The sequence below is a fragment of the Podarcis raffonei genome, chromosome 17, assembly GCF_027172205.1.
Source record: "Podarcis raffonei isolate rPodRaf1 chromosome 17, rPodRaf1.pri, whole genome shotgun sequence".
Lineage (NCBI taxonomy): Eukaryota > Metazoa > Chordata > Lepidosauria > Squamata > Lacertidae > Podarcis > Podarcis raffonei.
The window spans coordinates 22,840,538-22,858,618 of record NC_070618.1 but is presented as its reverse complement, the minus strand read 5'-3'; the positions used below and the strand labels follow the sequence as shown (position 1 = coordinate 22,858,618).

The following is an 18,081-nucleotide window of genomic DNA, read 5'->3' as shown; positions in this document are numbered from 1 at the left end:
CTTCTTATGTTATACAATATTTTAGACTTCCGTCAACAACCTCTGGTGATTTTTCGTTCTTTATCATTTATTCAGCATTTCTTAATTTCTCTATTACTCTTAATTGTCATTAACTAACAATTCTCTTCATAGTCTTTCTTGCAATATTTCAAATAGTCCTCCTTACAGAACTTCTTGCAATCCTACTAGCGTAATCTGTTAATTATAATTACTTTTCAAATAATTCATACATTTAGTCGAATCTTCTAAGAATCTCTGATCTCACAGGTTTCAAATCCTTCCTGTTAATTGATCTAATTCTGCATAGTCCATTAATTTCAGGAAATACCCATAAACTGTGCAAGCCATTTTAAATGTAAGCACCAACAAAACCTACCTCTGATGACTATGTGGAGCTCACAGGTCCTGTTATTCCCTGAGGAGTCACTGGCAGTATACTGAACCACTGTCTCTCCTTTGGGAAAAAAATCTCCAGATGAGTGGCTTTTAGTTATTGTTAAGACCACACCTAGAAAAGCCAGAAGGGAAAAAAGAAGTCCATTATTTCTGCCTACAAACCGTAGTCCTACCAGCTTGAGTCCAAAGCCATTGTTCTGGGCTTTAAATGCTTGAAGCCCGGTGCCACCGGATTTTACTAAATCCCAATGAGTCCTATGAAATGTTGGAAAATGTTTTTGGAGGGAACGTTCTTCAAATGCTTAATATGGTATAATGAAGTCTCTAATTAATTTTGTTCGTAAGAACAGCGTAGGATTGTGGGAATATGATTATAAGCCCGGTCAGGAAGAGTGGTAGAAATTGTTTCACGTATTATTTTATCTGGATTATATTTTATTGTTATTATTTACACAACACACTTCATTGAAAGATCCCAGGGTGGTGTAAAACATTAAAAACACACAAGAGAACATCAGTGATAAAAACATAATAAAAAGGCATGCTGACAGATAGCCTAATAAAAATATAGTCATAATAATAACAGTCCTCTCCCCCATACTTTCACAGGCCATAGATTATTTAATAGCCATAGGCCTGGGTAAAGAGGAATGTTTTTGTCTGGCACTATCATTACATGCCTTTATGCACCAGGCAAGCCTCTCTGGTGAGAGCATTCCACAAATGAGGAGCCACCACAGAGAAGGCCCATTCTTTCACTCTTCCAAACGACATTTATTGTCCCAGTCCCAGTTTTCTACGCTATTCTTTGTGATCTGAGTAGAACTGGTGTGTATAACAATAACGATAATAATATAGCACCATCACTTTACAGAATATAGTAATAATTGATTATTTGTCATTTGATTGAAAAATATGCAAATATGTGTTAAAATAATGGGAGAATGTACTTTTTAAGAATGGTTTATTACTCTATTTTGGGGACCCCTTTGAATGTATTCTGAAGGTTAACTAATATATAATTATAATGGCTTGTAGGTGGTTGCAAACAGAAAGCCTCCTTCAACTGACACATGGGGACAAAAAGCCAACAGATGAACCTGGTAGAAGAATGGGGAGGGAAGCAATACAGTAGTACCTCGGGTTACATACACTTCAGGTTACATACGCTTCAGGTTACAGACTCCGCTAACCCAGAAATAGTGCTTCAGGTTAAGAACTTTGCTTCAGGATAAGAACAGAAATCGGGCTCCGGCGGCACGGCGGCAGCAGGAGGCCCCATTAGCTAAAGTGGTGCTTCAGATTAAGAACAGTTTCAGGTTAAGAACGGACTTCCGGAACGAATTAAGTACTTTTCCCGAGGTACCACTGTATTAGCAAATCCCCCCTTCTCTCTACAGCCCCCTGTACCACCTCTGATGTTGCTCTGGAGGGTCCCTCAGCCTCTGGAGCAGATTTTGGAAGAGCATTTTGGAAAGCTGCCTCCCAACACTTTCAGAGGGTGGGAGTGTCCCACAAACAGGACTCTTCCCCAGAGTTGCTCCCTCCGGTGAGATCTAGTTAGCATTGAAGCCATTATGCCAGATTTTCCATTCTCATGCTAGCAAGCGCCAAGAGTAACTGACATAAAGGCAGCATTCATTCTCTGTCAATTAGTAAAAAAGTAAGGGTAAAGGACCCCTGACAGTTAAGTCCAGTCGCAGATGACTCTGGAGTTGCGGCGCTCATCTCACTTTACAGGCTGGGGGAGCCGTCATTTGTCCGCAGACAGTTTTTCCGGGTCATGTGGCCAGCATGACTGAGCCACTTCTGGCGCAATGGAACACCGAAACCAGAGCAGTGCACGGAAATGCCGTTTACCTTCCCGCCGGAGTGGTACCTATTTATCTACTTGCACTGGCGTGCTTTCGAACTGCTAGGTTGGCAGGAGTAGGGACCGAGCAACGGGAGCTCACCCCGTCACGGGGATTTGAACCGCCAACCGGTCGGCAAGCCCAAGAGGCTCAGTGGTTTAGACCACAGCGCTACCTGTGTCCCCTCTATCAATTAGTAGTACGTATTAAAAGCCTTATCTTGAGATCTTACTTTTCTTCATGCTTGCCATGCTATTATTTTATTTAGAAAGCTCCTCCAATGACCAAATCTCATCCAAATGTAAACAAAGCTAGCCCACCCCCATCACACAAGTCTGCAAAATGATTTATTTGAGGCATTTTCACTCTCTCACTCTCTTTTTTAGAGATCTCCCTCCCCACCCTTCCCAAAATCATAGTAGCTTACCTGAGTTATCTGAAAACTGTGGTTCATCCCATGTTACTCTGTACTCCTTCTCAGCCCCCTGAATTGGTGGTGGGGATCTGCACTTATCAATTACTGGGGGTTCGTTGTCTAAATAATTTAAAGGCAGAAAAGGAAATTTGATCACAAGGGAGCAGAAAGAAAGAAAAAATTAAACGAGAACGTCAAGCCAAGGCCAGAGATGCCATGTACGTTTAAGATAAGAGCTCCCTGTGGACTACATGAGTCATTAGAACAGGAAACATAAATAACTTTATATCAATAAATGCAGCACGGATACATCATGTTTAAGGCCACAATAAATGCATTTGAAGAGCTGTCACTGAAACTCCATTAAAGTAGACGTTTAGCTGTTCCCCACTGGCTTTCTGCTGCCAGATACTGAGCAGACCATGGCTGGGTTTTTCTACTGGCAAGAAGCTGCACGAAATTAATGGGGGGCAGAAGTTCACTGATGCGAGCTTTCAACTTCAGACATGTGTGTTTAATAAGACTATTTGCCTGATAAGAATCAGAAGAGGGCTTTAATAGCAATGGAGTATTGGGCTTTCTCTGCAAACATAAGCAGACAGACCACTTCCAGATTCCTTTTCCATATCAAACGACTGGGGCTCTCAACCGAGCCATGAGACCGCATCCACACCTATTTCTCGCTGCAATCTCACAAGGCCTTATGCAAAAAATCCTACCAACTGAGCCACAAGAACTCCTTACATCAGGCCAATGATGCCCGGCGAAGAGGAGGGGGATGCCCTACATCAGAGGAGAAAAGCTTGCTTTCCAGTGGTATTACCAAGCTGCTCTGAGCTCCTTCGTTAAAGGGAAGGCTGGGCATGCAAGCCCAGTGCGGGAGAGATGGAACACATTTTCCCACTCCACACAAGATCTAAAGAGTGCTCGCCAGAAGCTTGGCTCTGCCCTCGCCGGTTCTGGAAGGGTCCTTTAAAAAAGTTGCATATGCTCAGAGACTTTGCGCCTGTTCATTGGGGGAGATAGGAAGCCCAGAGCACTTGTTCTTTAGATGTCCCTTTTATGAAGAGGCACATGGATCCCCTGCTGGTCAGTCCATGGATCCCCTGCTGGTGAGGCTTGCTGACCTCCCAGAAAAGCAAAAATTTGACCTTTTCCTGTTAGGCAAAGATCATAAGATGACCCGAATGATCGCCAGATTCTGTGAACAGATCTGTAGGAGCAGACCATCCCCCGACCCAAACTAGTTCGTTAAGAAAATCCCTAAACTTGGTTCCATGGGTGACTCTAGGTCATCTCTCTGAGGTAGCTTATCTTAAAGTTTTGTCTATACGCTTATTGCCTTCTTGCAGCGAGGGAACTGCCAGAAGGCCCTTAGCGCTGGACCTCAGTGTCCGGGCAGAATGATGGGGGTGGAGATGCTCCTTCAGGTATAGTGGACCGAGGCCATCTAGGGCTTTAAAGGTCAGCACCAACACTTTGAGTTGTGCTCGGAAACGTACTATATACACCAAAACGTGTATAATTTTTCTATAGCACTCACCAATAACTTTGATGCTGAAAGTGCAGCTTGCCTGGTTCCCAGTTCTGTCCACTGCCGTATAGGTGATATCAACTTCTCCAATTGGGAAAAGGTAAGGTGGAATAAAAGCAGGAGTCACCTGAATCGACACCTGTGGTGGGAACAAACTTTTTAGTGGTGCCTGGGACTTCAAATATTCTATCAGGAGAGAGGAGGGCATGGGTTTATTAGAGCTGCAGGGCTCGAAGCAGCCTAGGGGCAGATGTGGAATGACTAAGATGTCCCTTCGCCCCACACTAGACTTCCACTGGAGTCTGCAAACTGCGCAGCTACTGTCTGTAAACAAAGGCAATGCTGTGTGAAGCTCGAGCCTTGATCACAACTGCTCTTTATTCAACTCCTTCACGCATGCGACTAAGATTTTGCTGTGCATAGATAAGAAGACAAGATCTGCTGCTATGCACTTGATTCATGAAGCCTGCGTGCAACTCTGCTGCACACAGGGAAAAGAAAACCTTTGTAGAATGGTGAAGCAAATCCCTACGGTTATTTTCTTGTGCAGAATTCATAGACAATGTAGAAATCCCCCCCTCCACCTCAATAAAATATTCAGATGTTCTCTAATCAGTACCCTTCCTCTGTTGATGTACTTGTTAAGTAGCCCGCTAAAAGGAGTTAGTCAATTAATAATCAGCTCAACAAAGCCAGAGGAGAAAGTGGTGTGTGTCCGTAAATGCTCTTGATGTACAAAATGGTCATAAAGGCAACAGACTAGTTGAACCATCTAGTAGTTTCCCCCCCTCTAAAGCTGTGTTTCCCAAACTTGGGTCTCCAGCTGTTTTTGGACTACAACTCCCATCATTCCCAGCTAGCAGGACCAGTGGTCAGGGATGATGGGAGTTGTAGTTGTAATAAATACGGGTGTGAGAGTCTGATGTTTGCATACTTATTGGAAAATAAAACTACTTTATTTTGAGCAGGTATTTGTGGCATTATTTGCAGACTCAGTAGATGGCAGTGTGGCAGCCTTTTGGATACAAATTACATTTTGAAATACTTTGATTGTTACATTCTTCAAAATGACATTTTGGATACATTCAGAAAAGTACAGCATAATACAACATTTCAGTAAAGATACATTCACAAATACATTGTGTAAGGAAAATACATTTTAAAAGAGATACACTTTGTGGAGAACGAGATACATCTCAGCAAGGGCACCTCAGCAAGAATATATTCAGACTCATTTCAGTGAGACAGACATAGCAAAAGGCACATTAAATCACATTCAACGATACATGAAAAGACACAGCAAAATGACATATTCCCAACCATGCATTCTTCATGGCACAGTTTATTATTCTTGTGGGGCTTTTTGGTAGAATGATATAATTCTGATATTAGTAGGGTCATTTTCCTTTATTCCCCTCTCTGACCCTGACTCTCTTACAACATAGTCCCACAACAGCTGGAGACCCAGAGTTTCAGAAATGCTGCTCTAAAGTTTTCCCCGGGACAGCTGGCTCTCACTCCCCAGGACATGCCATCAGACTGTGTCACTCACACCGTTGCGGAGGTGAAGCATGAGCACATGTGCTAGACCCTGAAAGTGTCTAGGCCAGTTAACACTATTTTGCACTTTTACAGTGGATTTGAGGGTTTAAGGCACTTCAAGCCCCCATAATCTCATTAATTCATGACAAATTACTTGGCCCTACAAAAGAGTTTATGTCAAACCAAAAAGCCTTGGCTTTTCCTTACCTCATCTCTAGAATTGTCGCTTGCCTCTGGAACCTGCCAGCTAATATTTGCAGAGTTCTGGTGTTCAAGAGTAGAAGTTTCAATGTCACCAGGGCAGCTAATTTTGGGTGGTTCAATGTCTGTACCAGAAAAGAACATGAGTATTCCAAGAAGAATGGTGTATTTCAATTGTACAATTCCTTGCAACTGCATCCACATGAAATTTAGGTCCTTTATGTGTTGATTTGAAAAACTACCCACATTCCACAGTTATGGACCTGAACAGAGGTTACTGATTTCCATTCCAAACATTTGATTTTAATGAAACAGTATGTATACACATACACTTTATTCCCCTGCTCCCTCGATAGAGGAGTTAAAATCTTCCTTTACTATTTGTTAAGTAATCAATCACTATTTTACAATAGTAATAAAATTCAGAAGGGTTACAGGAACCCTTCATTTTGCATGCATTTACTTTTGGAACACACTGCTGACAAAACTTAATTGATATCTGTTTATAAGAGCCCACCAATGTCAAAGTTTAGTTATCAAATGCTATTGTCAATATAATCAACAGATTTAAAAAAAAAAAAATCCACAGAAATGGTTACAGGACTTGAATCTTAGATTTTCAAGACAGAAAATAACAAACGAGCAAGGAGCCAGATTCTGCACAGAGGCAGTCAGCTGCTGAGCATCAAAAAGAGAGAGAAGACAGTGTGGTGTAGTATTTAGCACATTGGACTAGGACCTGGGGCACCAGGGCTCAAATGCCCATCTTTCCCCCAAGCCTTCTATTTTTAACAAGATGAAAAATTCATCAAAACCCATACCTTTACAATATCCAGTTTTCATCTTGGGAAAAGTTATGGAGGGAGGGACTTAAAATTTACAGTATGCTGTGTGTTGAAGGAGAACTATATGAAAATGATGTATCGTTGGCATTTAGGTAAAGGGATCCCTGACCCTTAGGTCCAGTTGCGAACGACTCTGGGGTTGTGGTGCTCATCTCGCTTTACTGGCTGAGGGAGCTGGCATACAGCTTGACGTGCTTTCGAACTGCTAGGTTGGCAGGAGCAAGGACTAAGCAATAGGAGCTCACCCCGTCGCGGGGATTTGAACTGCCGACCTTCTGATCGACAAGCCCTAGGCTCTGTGGTTTAGACCACAGCACCACCCATGTCCCTTTTATCATTGGTATTTAACACCTACCAAGCAAAGATGTACAGGACTTCTTCAAATGTATATTGGAAATGTAAGGAGAAGGAAGGCACGTTCTACCATATGTGGTGGACATGCAAGATAACAAAAGCATTCTGGACGATGATATATAATGAGTTGAAATTTTTTTAACGGTGGAGGGGAATCTAAGGATTCAGGGAATCCTAAATGATGATGCTGATGCTTAATGTTTGAATACAAATATGCAATGTAAAACTCCAGAAAAAAGATTATTAAAAAATCCATACCTTTACAGAATGCCTTCTGCACATTTCCACTCCACCTCCCACTGGTTAAGCACTGCAGTTCTTCTCTAACCCCAGACAAAAGGAATCCACTGGGACAACTGAACCTGCACACAGTGCCATGCTTGGATGGTTCGAGCCCACAGAGGTGTGGGTGGACTGTCACATCTTTTGGTTTTTGGAAGACGGGGCAATGCAGTTCTAGACAAAGGAAACACATGGACAAAAACAGATTGCACATTTGATATTCTATCACCATCATCATCGTCACTTTTAATTTGTATACTGTCTTTCTATTTTACAACACTCAAGGTGGTTTACAAGCTGAAGAAACAAAAAGCGTACATCTTATAACAATCTGATGCACTACAAAAATGTGATAATAAAATAAGCAACCTACATCAAAAAAGTAACATTCATCATTAGAATAGTATTAAATAATATCAACATATAAAAGTTAAACAGAAAGCCACTCAACAGTTACAAGAAATAATTTCTAAACTATAATCACTTAAACAATGGCAAGCCACAGTACATAAAATACCGTATTTTTTGCTCTATAAGACTCACTTTTCCCCTCCTTAAAAGTAAGGGGAAATGCGTGTGCATATTATGGAGCGAATGCAGGCTGTGCAGTTATCCCAGAAGCCAGAACAGCAAGAGGGATTGCTGCTTTCACTGTGCAGCGATCCCTCTTGCTGTTCTGGCTTCTGAGATTCAGAATATTTGTTTTCTTGTTTTCCTCCTCCAAAAACTAGGGGCGTCTTGTGATCTGGTGCGTCTTATAGAGTGAAAAATACGGTAATACAATACAAATTGAGAAGAAGAGACTGGGGGGGGGGGCAAGGCTGCTGGAAGGAGGCCTTGCCTGACAAAGTCTCTCCCCTCACAGTTCTTCTTCCAGGACCAGCTCCCTTATGAGGACTCCTAGGGCCGGAGGGTGGGGCAAGGCAGGTATCAACTAACATCATTAAGTGTTTCTTTATGCTGAATGCACACACACACTTTGACACATCTTCCCATGTGCTGATTAGTTGAAAAAAGTGTCTGCAAGTGTGGCTAAGTGCCTGAATACAACATCACGGGACCTGGCAAGTTCAGCAGATAAGTCTGAAGTTCAGCAATGCCAGACTTGTGCCAGAAACAACAGCAAGAATGAAAGGCACTGCGTTGTTCAGGACCCTGTATTTATTCCTACATTACATCAATGGTGCTCAGTTTGTTTCGTGCTAAGGATACAATGAAAGTGAGCCAAATGCCTGAAGGTCTAAATCTCAATATAGTTTAGACATACGGACTGAATTTATTACATATCACACTTTCACTAATTCTAGGGTGTAGAATTCTTGTGAAATTCTGAACTTGTTGACTGGAGAGTATACAAAACTTTTAATTTGAATTTCAAGAATTCATTTTAACTTGTTACAATTCCTTAGCCTTTATAACGTGTAAACAGCCAGTATGTTTTTCAAGTTTCTGTCTGCATTCCTACACTTGCCCACCTACACTAGTGGCCAAAATTGTGGAAACCTTTTGGGAAAAAGATGAGCCATCATAACATCTTGGAAATACACTTGGAAATACACTTTTTCCAAAATGTTTCCACAATGTTGGCCACTAGTGTATGTTTCTTTTTAGAAAATGGTTGTTGGAGACAACAAACAAAAGCAGTGTAACAAGTTACATGATACAGTGTATAAAAACTGTGGACGAACTTCATTGTTGGCACCCGTCTCTTGAGAGACAATGGAGCGTGCCTCCAAAAATATACGTAATGCGTTTATGTTTTGCTTTCCTTTGAAAGAAGTTTTGGTGGTTGTTGCAATTGCTGGAAGTATTAGTTTTGTCATCAGCATTTTGTTGCTTAAAGTAACAAACCCTGGTTTTGAGTTGTGTTCCAAAGGGACAGTAGCAGAATGAAAACATACCCACACACTTTGGCTCCTTGCCATCCCACTGCGAGTTGCTTTGACAGGTGAGTTTGGAGCTACCTTCCAATTCATACCCCTCATTGCAGGTCATCAAGCACACTGTCTTATACGAGATCCCACTTAGCGAGCAGTTAATGTGTCCATTTTGAGGAGCGAAGAGTTTGGGGCATGTGCGAACTGCAGAGGTTAAAACAAAGTCAAGTACATCAACACTTTTACCGGGAAGCAGTTGAGTAAGACATGCACACAACTTTCCATCTTTTTCTCGGTAATCATTATTGCACTCTCTGGCAATGAAACCACTGGCAACAGAAGGGACCAAGATGCTGAAAAGTGTGTTCAGGTTTGGGCTGTTGAATTCTGTGCATTTTAAAGATCAGAAAATGCATATACAACAATATCGAGAGACCTGACCCATCAAATAGGCATCCAGGGTTGTCACAAATTGCAAATGCAGGTAGCTAAACCAAATAATATTTCCTTGAGATGCCTCAGCAAACAAGTCTTGGGGCTTGACTGAGGACAGAGGCAACTTTCTTATAAGTCCAATTGGCTTGTAATCTTGGGTCATTTACATGAGCCGTCTGGAGCATTCAGAACCTGTTTCCTACCTCATCCCGGCCAGAATCTCTAGCAGAACCAGCCCAGGGACAAGGTAGAACAAAGCACCCACCGCAGGGCAGTGGAAATAATACAAGAGGTGGAGTCCTGGCCACCCCATAGCTTCTGCTGCTGGTTAACACCTGCCTTTCGCTGTATTTTGGGGAAAGGAGAGGTGTTCCAGTATGCTGCATTGCTGCTTGTCTTCCTGGCCCTAGAGCAGGAAAGGCGAGCCCAAACACTTAGCAGAACACCCCTTCTCTTGCAAAGTTTGGTAAGGGTTTGTGTGTTCTGGTCGCAGCAGAATGGGAGGGGGCATGAAGTGGCACATTCCTGTTTTGCTTCAGGGGGTGAAAGGGGCTAAACATAAAGGTAAAGGGACCCCTGACCGTTAGGTCCAGTCGTGGCCGACTCTGGGGTTGTGGCGCTCATCTCGCTTTATTGGCCGAGGGAGCCGGAGTACAGCTTCCGGGTCATGTGGCCAGCATGACTAAGCCACTTCTGGCAAAGCAGAGCAGCGCACGGAAATGCCGTTTACCTTCCCACCAGAGTGGTACCTATTTATCTACTTGCACTTTGACGTGCTTTTGAACTGCTAGGTTGGCAGGAGCAGGGACTGAGCAACGGGAGCTCACCCCGTCGCGGGGATTCGAACCGTCGACCTTCTGATCGGCAAGCCCTAGGCTCTGTGGTTTAACCCACAGCGCCACCCGCCGTCACTGATCCCTGGGGCAAGTAATGTCTGAACAGATTCTCTTGAGGAAATTCCTTTTATAAAATTCCACAGCTAGGAATATTTGGCATTGTGGCTCCCCCCTAAAAAAATCTCCTGGAGGTGTTCATGATGAGTTCCAGCACTACTTTTTCTAGACTGTTTGGCATCCTTTATTTATTTGTTTCATTAAAGCGATCACCAAATAGGAACTGAAACTAGCACAAGCACAGAAATGAATTTATCCAGAGAAATATACACCTTTTTGACAGGTAATTAGCAGATAATATCCTCTGAGGTATCAGTCATGTTAAGTCAACTGTACAAAAATACGGTTGCGTATCTCCCACGACAAGACGTGGCCCCAAAACAGCAGCAGCAGCTTCCCTCATTCAGGGAGAATATTACAGGAAGATTTGCTAACAGACCTTTTAAACAATTGAGGAACAGAATAGAATATGAAGTGGCAAACCAAACATCCATCTAACATCTGTGCACTGGGAATGTCAAGTTGTTCGGTTCCAGAATGCTGTCTTTCTCCAACTTGCCCCCCCCATGAAACTGCATACTAAAAAAAAAAAGTTTTTAAAAAGGGATTAAATATATTTTAAGAAGCTTGGCCCCTGGAAGCGCGTTATGCAATTTTTTATTGCAGCTATGTTTAATTTGGCAGGCTTGCTTATTTCTGGATAACCTCTTCATAAGAAAGAGGAAAAGCATCTAGGATTCTTTAGAGCTTTGGTGCCAAGGATAAAAAAAAATATCTGTGGAAGAATTAAGGCACATCATGAGATTCCTCCCGCCTCCAACATCTCCCAGGGCAATTTTAATGCCTTTATAAAACCCTGTGGAACAATACCCAGGCACAGACTTTTGTAATCTGTTGGATGTTAAGTATTATCTCTTGCCTGTTGTTTCTTCTCCAGCAGGAAAGCCAAGAGTCTGTGGCAATTTCATCTATCGTTATTAAGATTAGATGCCAAATATCTGAGGATGCTGCGAATCCCGATTAATCTCACACTTTGCCGAATTAGTTATTGGAATATTCCGGCTTACTGCGCAGAAAAGGATCTCCTTACCAAAACACAAGTGGGAGAAACTCCGCTGCCATCTTTTCCATGTTCTTTATACAGGAGTCCTTGTCTGTAAGAGGACTTTGTTACCACTTCATTTACTATAGCCACACTGGATTTTTTTAAAGTTTATTTTAACTACTTGCAGTGCTAGCATTTGAGGTTTTCCTACAGATCAACGCAGCACAGCCAAAATCAGAACAAACAGCTTATCTCAGCCCTCATGAATGCAGAAATGGAATGAGATCTAATTCAGGCACACCCTTCAGTTTTTCTGCTCCTTCCTTCCTTCTCTCCAAACACATATAGGCACTTAAATGTGCATGCATGAGCACATGGCCAGGAGTCTAATTTTGCATTCACATTTCATTCTAGGCCAAACCATGAAGCTCTGGGACAGGAGACTGTAGCTACCTCACTCATCCCATTTCTGCTACTCCATCAGGCACTTGGATTAGCCTGTCATCCAAACCTGGACTTCTGGTGTAGCTGCGAAACTGCACCAGGTGAAGCTGCAAAACTGCAAGCCTTAAACCACAGGAACCTGGTTACAGCTCATGGTTAGTCAGAAGAAAGCAAAACCACGAGCCACTGTTGGGACACGAGAGTTACTATAAGCTTATCTCTGTGCACCAAAGCAGCAAAATGACTGGGAAGAGAAGCAAAACAACTGTGAGCTCCACTCTGAGGACCTGTGCTCTCAGACACTGACATTAAACCAGGCCACTGTGAAACTAGGTCTTCCCCTGACATTGCTGCAAATTCAGTGCACAGACATAGTAAAACTGACAGATTTAGGTAGCATTTCTACATGAAAGGCAAATATTATTATTTTGAAAAATTGCCCCTGAATCAATGCACCTTGTGGGTTTTTTTTTTTTACAAGGTGACTTTTCAAAATCCGCTTGAAATTGTTGCTTTGCCACAAAACTCCTGTGATCACAAGAAAAGATCGGGTGTAAAACGTCAATCAATACCGAACTTCACCGTAATTGCTCTTTCCTGCTCTTTCCTTTTACGCTATTGCTGTGTAATTTAGGTAAAGGTAAAGGGACCCCTGACCATTAGGTCCAGTCGTGACCGACTCTGGGGTTGCATGCTCATCTCGCTCTATAGGCCGAGGGAGCCAGCGTTTGTCCGCAGACAGCTTCTGGGTCATGTGGCCAGCATGACTAAGCCGCTTCTGGCGAACCAGAGCAGCACACGGAAATGCCGTTTACCTTCCCGCCGGAGCGGTCCCTATTTATCTACTTGCACTTTGAGGTGCTTTCGAACTGCTAGGTTGGCAGGAGCAGGGACCGAGCAATGGGAGCTCACCCTGCCTCGGGGATTCGAACCGCTGACCTTCTGATCAGCAAGTCCTAGGCTCTGTGGTTTAACCCACAGCGCCACCCGCGTCCATGTGCTAATATGTCTAAGCACTGCTTGTCACACAAGTGACATATTTTGGCTAAGCAAAGCAAGCACCGCAAAAGGATGAATGTTTAATGCCGCAAGTTAACATAGCCTACGAGGGCATTAGCATCCTTCTGCTGTCCTTTCAAATGCATGTGATAAAAAGCTGGGAGGGCGGTTTGTGTTGGGATTAACGTGATGGCTCATGAAACTGCTCCTTTGATCACTCCTTTGCTTACCACATGCCTTATCAGTATATGAATGGAGGATAGTACTCAGAGCACATGCTAAAGTTGAGCATCGCTCGCCTAAGAGCCATGTGCCTTCGAAGGGAACTGAACAGAAATTAGTCAAAAGAGTTATCTTTCAGACATTCAAAGAAAACTAACAGAAAATGAAGATAATAGTACAAGGCTCCATTTGCTACCCAAAGCCAATACTTCCCTTAAAAAATAAATAATAAAAATTAAAAGTGAAATCCTTACCAATTGACTTCCCCCTAAACCACAGTTTCTCAAACGTGGGTCTCCAGCTGTTTTTGGACTACAACTCCCATCATCCCTAGCTGGCAGGACCCATGGTCAGGGATGATGGGAACTGTAGTCTAAAAAAACAGGTGGGGACCCAAGTTTGGGGAACCCTGCACAAATACCATATTTTTCGCCCTATAGGATGCACTTTTTCCCCTCCAAAAATGAAGGGGAAATGTGTGTGCATCCTATGGGGCGAATGCAGGCTCTCCGGGCTTCGGGCAGCTCTCCGCAAGCCTGGGGAGACTGGCGCGACGTCGTGCCGGTCTCCCTAGGCTTGCGGAGAGCAGCCTGTTCTGGGGGCTGGGGTCGGAGGAAGCTTGGGCTTTCCCTGCCCCAGCCCCAGCCCCGCGCCTGGGGGGGATAATTTTTTTTCTTTATCCCCCCCCCAAAAAAAAACTAGGTGCACCCTATGGGGCGAAAAATATGGTAACCAAATAACTAGCCTCTCAAGTGAATAAGCAGAAAATATGACCTTCAGCCATCAGGTAGTACACCTGGAAATGAAAAGCAACAGCTGCCTCAACAGATCAGTCAGCTAAGCATTGGCTGGTTACTATGTTCTGTTATTACATGAGTCTTATATGCAGGTTCTGGATATTGCTGTACATGCATATTTGCTTGGGGGACACAATGCAACATGATTCTCATAGCATTTGCAGATTGAATCAAAGAAAATAGTTTGGCATTTGGAAAACATCCCAAAGAATGAGTGTGACAGTAACATAAAAAATGAGTGTGACAGTAACATACTATCCTTTTGTGGATAGTATGAAACTAAATCTTACTCAGAGCAGTCACACTGAAATGAAGGGACCTAATTTCTTCTTCTTCTTCATACCCCGCCCATCTGGCTGGGTTTCCCCAGCCACGCTGGGGAATATTCAACAGAATATTAAAAACGCGGTAAGATATCAAACATTAAACACTTCCCCATACTGGGTTTCCTTCAGATGTCTTCTAAAAGTCAGATAGTTGCTTATTTTCTTGACATCCGAAGGGAAGGTGTTCCACAGGACGGGCACCACTACCAAGAAGGCCCTCTGCCTGATTCCCTGTAACTTGCCTTCTCGCAGTGAGGGAACTGCCAAAAGGCCCTCGGAGCTGGACCTCAGTGTCCAAGCTGAGGGATGGAGGTGGAGACGCTCCTTCAGGTATATTAATTTCTATTCTGAGTAAATTTCCATTGAATACTACCTGATAATAATAATAATAATAATAATAATAATAATAATAATAATAATTTATTATTTGTACCCTGCCCATCTGACTGGGTTGCCTGGGACACATATCATGGAAGATTGGCAGAGAATAACAACGAAACCAAGCCAACAAGAGAAAGGCAACAATTCTTTTTCAAAAGTAAAGGCTTCTTACCTCTGCATGTCGTTTCTGAACCAGACCATAAGCCATTGGGCTGACAAAGTCGTATGCTGCTTCCCACAAGGTCAAATCCTGTTTTACATCGGATTCCACATGCAGCATTGAAATAATTGTTGCAGGTGTTCTGGATAAAATAGCCATTTTCAGGAGGGTGAAGTTCAGGGCAGTGAACCACTGATTGGAGCAAATAATAATTACAAACTGGTTACAGCACAATCCTGAAGGTAAAAGGTAAAGGACCTCTGGGTGGTTAAATCCAGTCAAAGGTGACTATGGGGTTATGGGGCTCATCTCGCTTTCAGGCCAAGGGAGCCGGCATTTGTCCACAGATGGCTTTCCAGGTCATGTGGCCAGCAGGACTAAACTGCTGCTGGTGCAAGGCGATACCGTGACAGAAACCAGAGCGCACAGAAATGCCGTTTACCTTCCCGCCATGGCAGTACCTATTTATCTACTTGTGCTGGTGTGCTTTCGAACTGCTAGGTTGGCAGGAGCTGGGACAGAGCAACGGTAGCTCACCCCGTTGCGGGAATTTGAACCGCCGACCTTCTGATCGGCAAGCCCAAGAGGCTCGGTGGTTTAGACCACAGCCCCACCCGCGTCCCTTACAGCACAGTCCTATACATGTCTATTCAGAAGTAAGCCCCACTGTGCTCCACAGGGCTTCACCCAGGTAAACATGTATAGAATTACAGCCTTAATTGTCATCGTTGCATGCGATTGCTAAGCAGGATTTATTTATTTATTAAATTTGGATACTGCTCTATACCCGTAGATCTCACGGCAGTTCGCAACATAAAATTAAAATATAATAAATCTCAAAGTGGCACAATACAAATAAAAGCAGAAACAAACCAATAATCCCCTCTTCCGCAACACATTTAAAAGGGCATCGGATGTAAATCGGATTAGCCAAAGGCCTGGTTGAAAAGGAACGTTTTTGCCTGGTGCCTAAAGGTGTATAATGAAGGCGCCAGGCAAACCTCACTGGGGAGAGCATTCCACAGACAGGGAGCCACTGCAGAGAAGGCCCCGTTCTTGTGTTGCCACCCTCTGGACCTCTTGTGGAGGAGGCACATGAAGAAGGGCCACCGAGGATGATCTCAGAGTCTGTGTAGGTGCATATGGCTTTCTAGGTCAAAATCAGCATTTTGAATTGGGCCCAGAAACTAAGTGGCAGCCACTACAGTTGGGTCAGGATTGGTGTGACGTGCTGAAACCGTCTAGCCTTGGTGAGAAACCTGGTCTCTGAATTCTGTACTAGCTGAAGTTTCCAAGCCGTCTTCAGGGGCAGCCTCACGTATAATGCATTGCAATAATCTAACCTAGAGGTTACCAGAGCATAGACAACAGTAGTTGTCCCTGTCCTAATAAGGGCACAGCTGGGCCACCAACCGAAGTTGATGGAAGCTCAAGTGACAGCAAAGAATACAGGAGTACCCCCAAGTAGCCCACTCCTTCAGAGCATAACCCCATCAAGATCAGGCAACCTCTCTGCTGTCCCGTCCAGGGAACCACCCACTAACAGTGCTTCAGTCTTATCTGGATTGAGCTTCAGTTTGTTGGCTCTCATCCAGTCCATTAAAGAGACAAGGCAATGGTCCAGCACTTCCACTGCCTCACCTGGAGAGCTAAAGGAGAAGTAAAGATGTCAGCATATTGCTGACAAAGCACTCCAAACCTCTGGTTTAAAAGTAGAAAAGAAAACATTGTCCCTATGAATTTGCACCACCCCCATTCTACAACAAATCTCATGAATGAGCCAAAAGGTCATTTATGCAGTCATAACAATCCAAACAGCTTTCCTATTCAAGTCATGTGTCCTATCCAGCACTTGACATGAACTGTGAGTGCGTCCAAGCACAAATCTTCTCCTAATGTACACGGGTTTTATGGAGATACAAAGGGGATCCTTGTCAAATAAATCAGTTTGGAAAGGAAACCTTCATAAGAAAATTGAAAAACAAACAATCTTCAACACTATCTTAAAGAATTATTGATCATGATGTTAATATTTTGGGGATCTCTCTCTCTCTTTTGAGTATGGATGAACAGCTTACCTTCACAAGTCTGGCCCGAAGAGCGATACCCTTCCTTGCATCTGCAGTCCTCGACAGAGGTACTTCCTGGTGGAGAGGTGTGATTCTCATCAGGACATGAGATGCAGGTGCTTATCCCACCTGGTGAACCTTCAGGCTTGTAGGTCCCTGGTGGGCAGGCTAAAAAGCAAAGTAAGGGCAATAAAATCCAAGTCAGGATCAAGTTGCAAAAGTATATTACAAAGCTGTAGTCCCCTACTCCTTCATCCACAGGTACTGTACGCTTGTGAAACATGGACCACCTATAAATGCCATCTCCAGCTCCTCAAAAGATTCCATCAATGGTGTATCCAAAGATTTTTACATATCACTTGGGAAGACAGGCAAACTAATGTGAGTGTACTGGAAGTAGCAAAGATCACCAGTGTCGAAGCAATGATTCTTCAACATCAACTTCATTGGACTGGTCATGTTGTGCAGATACCTGATTATCGTCTTCCAAAGCACCTACTCTATTCTCAGCTTAAGAATGGAAAGTGTAATGCTGGTGGACAACAAAAGAGGTTTAAAGATGCTCTCAAGGCAAATCTTAAAAAAAATGTAGTATAAACACCAACAACTGGGAAACACTGGCTTGCAAGTGCTCCAATTGTAGAACAGCCTTTACCAAAGGTGCCATGGACTTTGAAGACACTCAAACTCAGGACGAAAGGGAGAAACGTGCTAAGAGGAAGGCATGCTTGGCAAACCCTCACCGTGATCAACTCCCACCCGGAAACCTATGTCCTCATTGTGGAAGGACATGTGGATCCAGAATTGGCCTCCACATTCACTTACGGACTCACTGTTAAAACCGTGTTCATGGAAGACAATCTTATTAGATTATGAGTGATTACCGAAGAAGAAGAAGAAGTTACCTTTGGCTCTCCAGATGTTGCTGGACACCAACTCCCATTATTCTTGATTACTTTTTAATTTTATTTTATTTATTCTTTGCCCGATACAAATTTTCACATTCCATTC

General features: G+C 43.3%; 1 protein-coding gene across 1 annotated transcript in view; it reads right to left on the bottom strand.

Annotated features, from left to right (window-relative positions):
* Positions 1 to 18,081, bottom strand: part of SVEP1 (sushi, von Willebrand factor type A, EGF and pentraxin domain containing 1) — a 128,201-nt gene that overhangs the window by 76,380 nt on the left and 33,740 nt on the right. Inside the window, exons 4-11 of the mRNA XM_053372176.1 lie at positions 17,080 to 17,238; positions 15,014 to 15,193; positions 9,324 to 9,503; positions 7,399 to 7,596; positions 5,948 to 6,066; positions 4,208 to 4,337; positions 2,677 to 2,784; positions 377 to 508 (exon numbers count right to left, since the gene is read on the bottom strand). Coding sequence (XP_053228151.1) covers positions 377 to 508; positions 2,677 to 2,784; positions 4,208 to 4,337; positions 5,948 to 6,066; positions 7,399 to 7,596; positions 9,324 to 9,503; positions 15,014 to 15,193; positions 17,080 to 17,238 — 1,206 coding nt within the window. The remainder of the gene's footprint in view (positions 1 to 376; positions 509 to 2,676; positions 2,785 to 4,207; positions 4,338 to 5,947; positions 6,067 to 7,398; positions 7,597 to 9,323; positions 9,504 to 15,013; positions 15,194 to 17,079; positions 17,239 to 18,081) is intronic.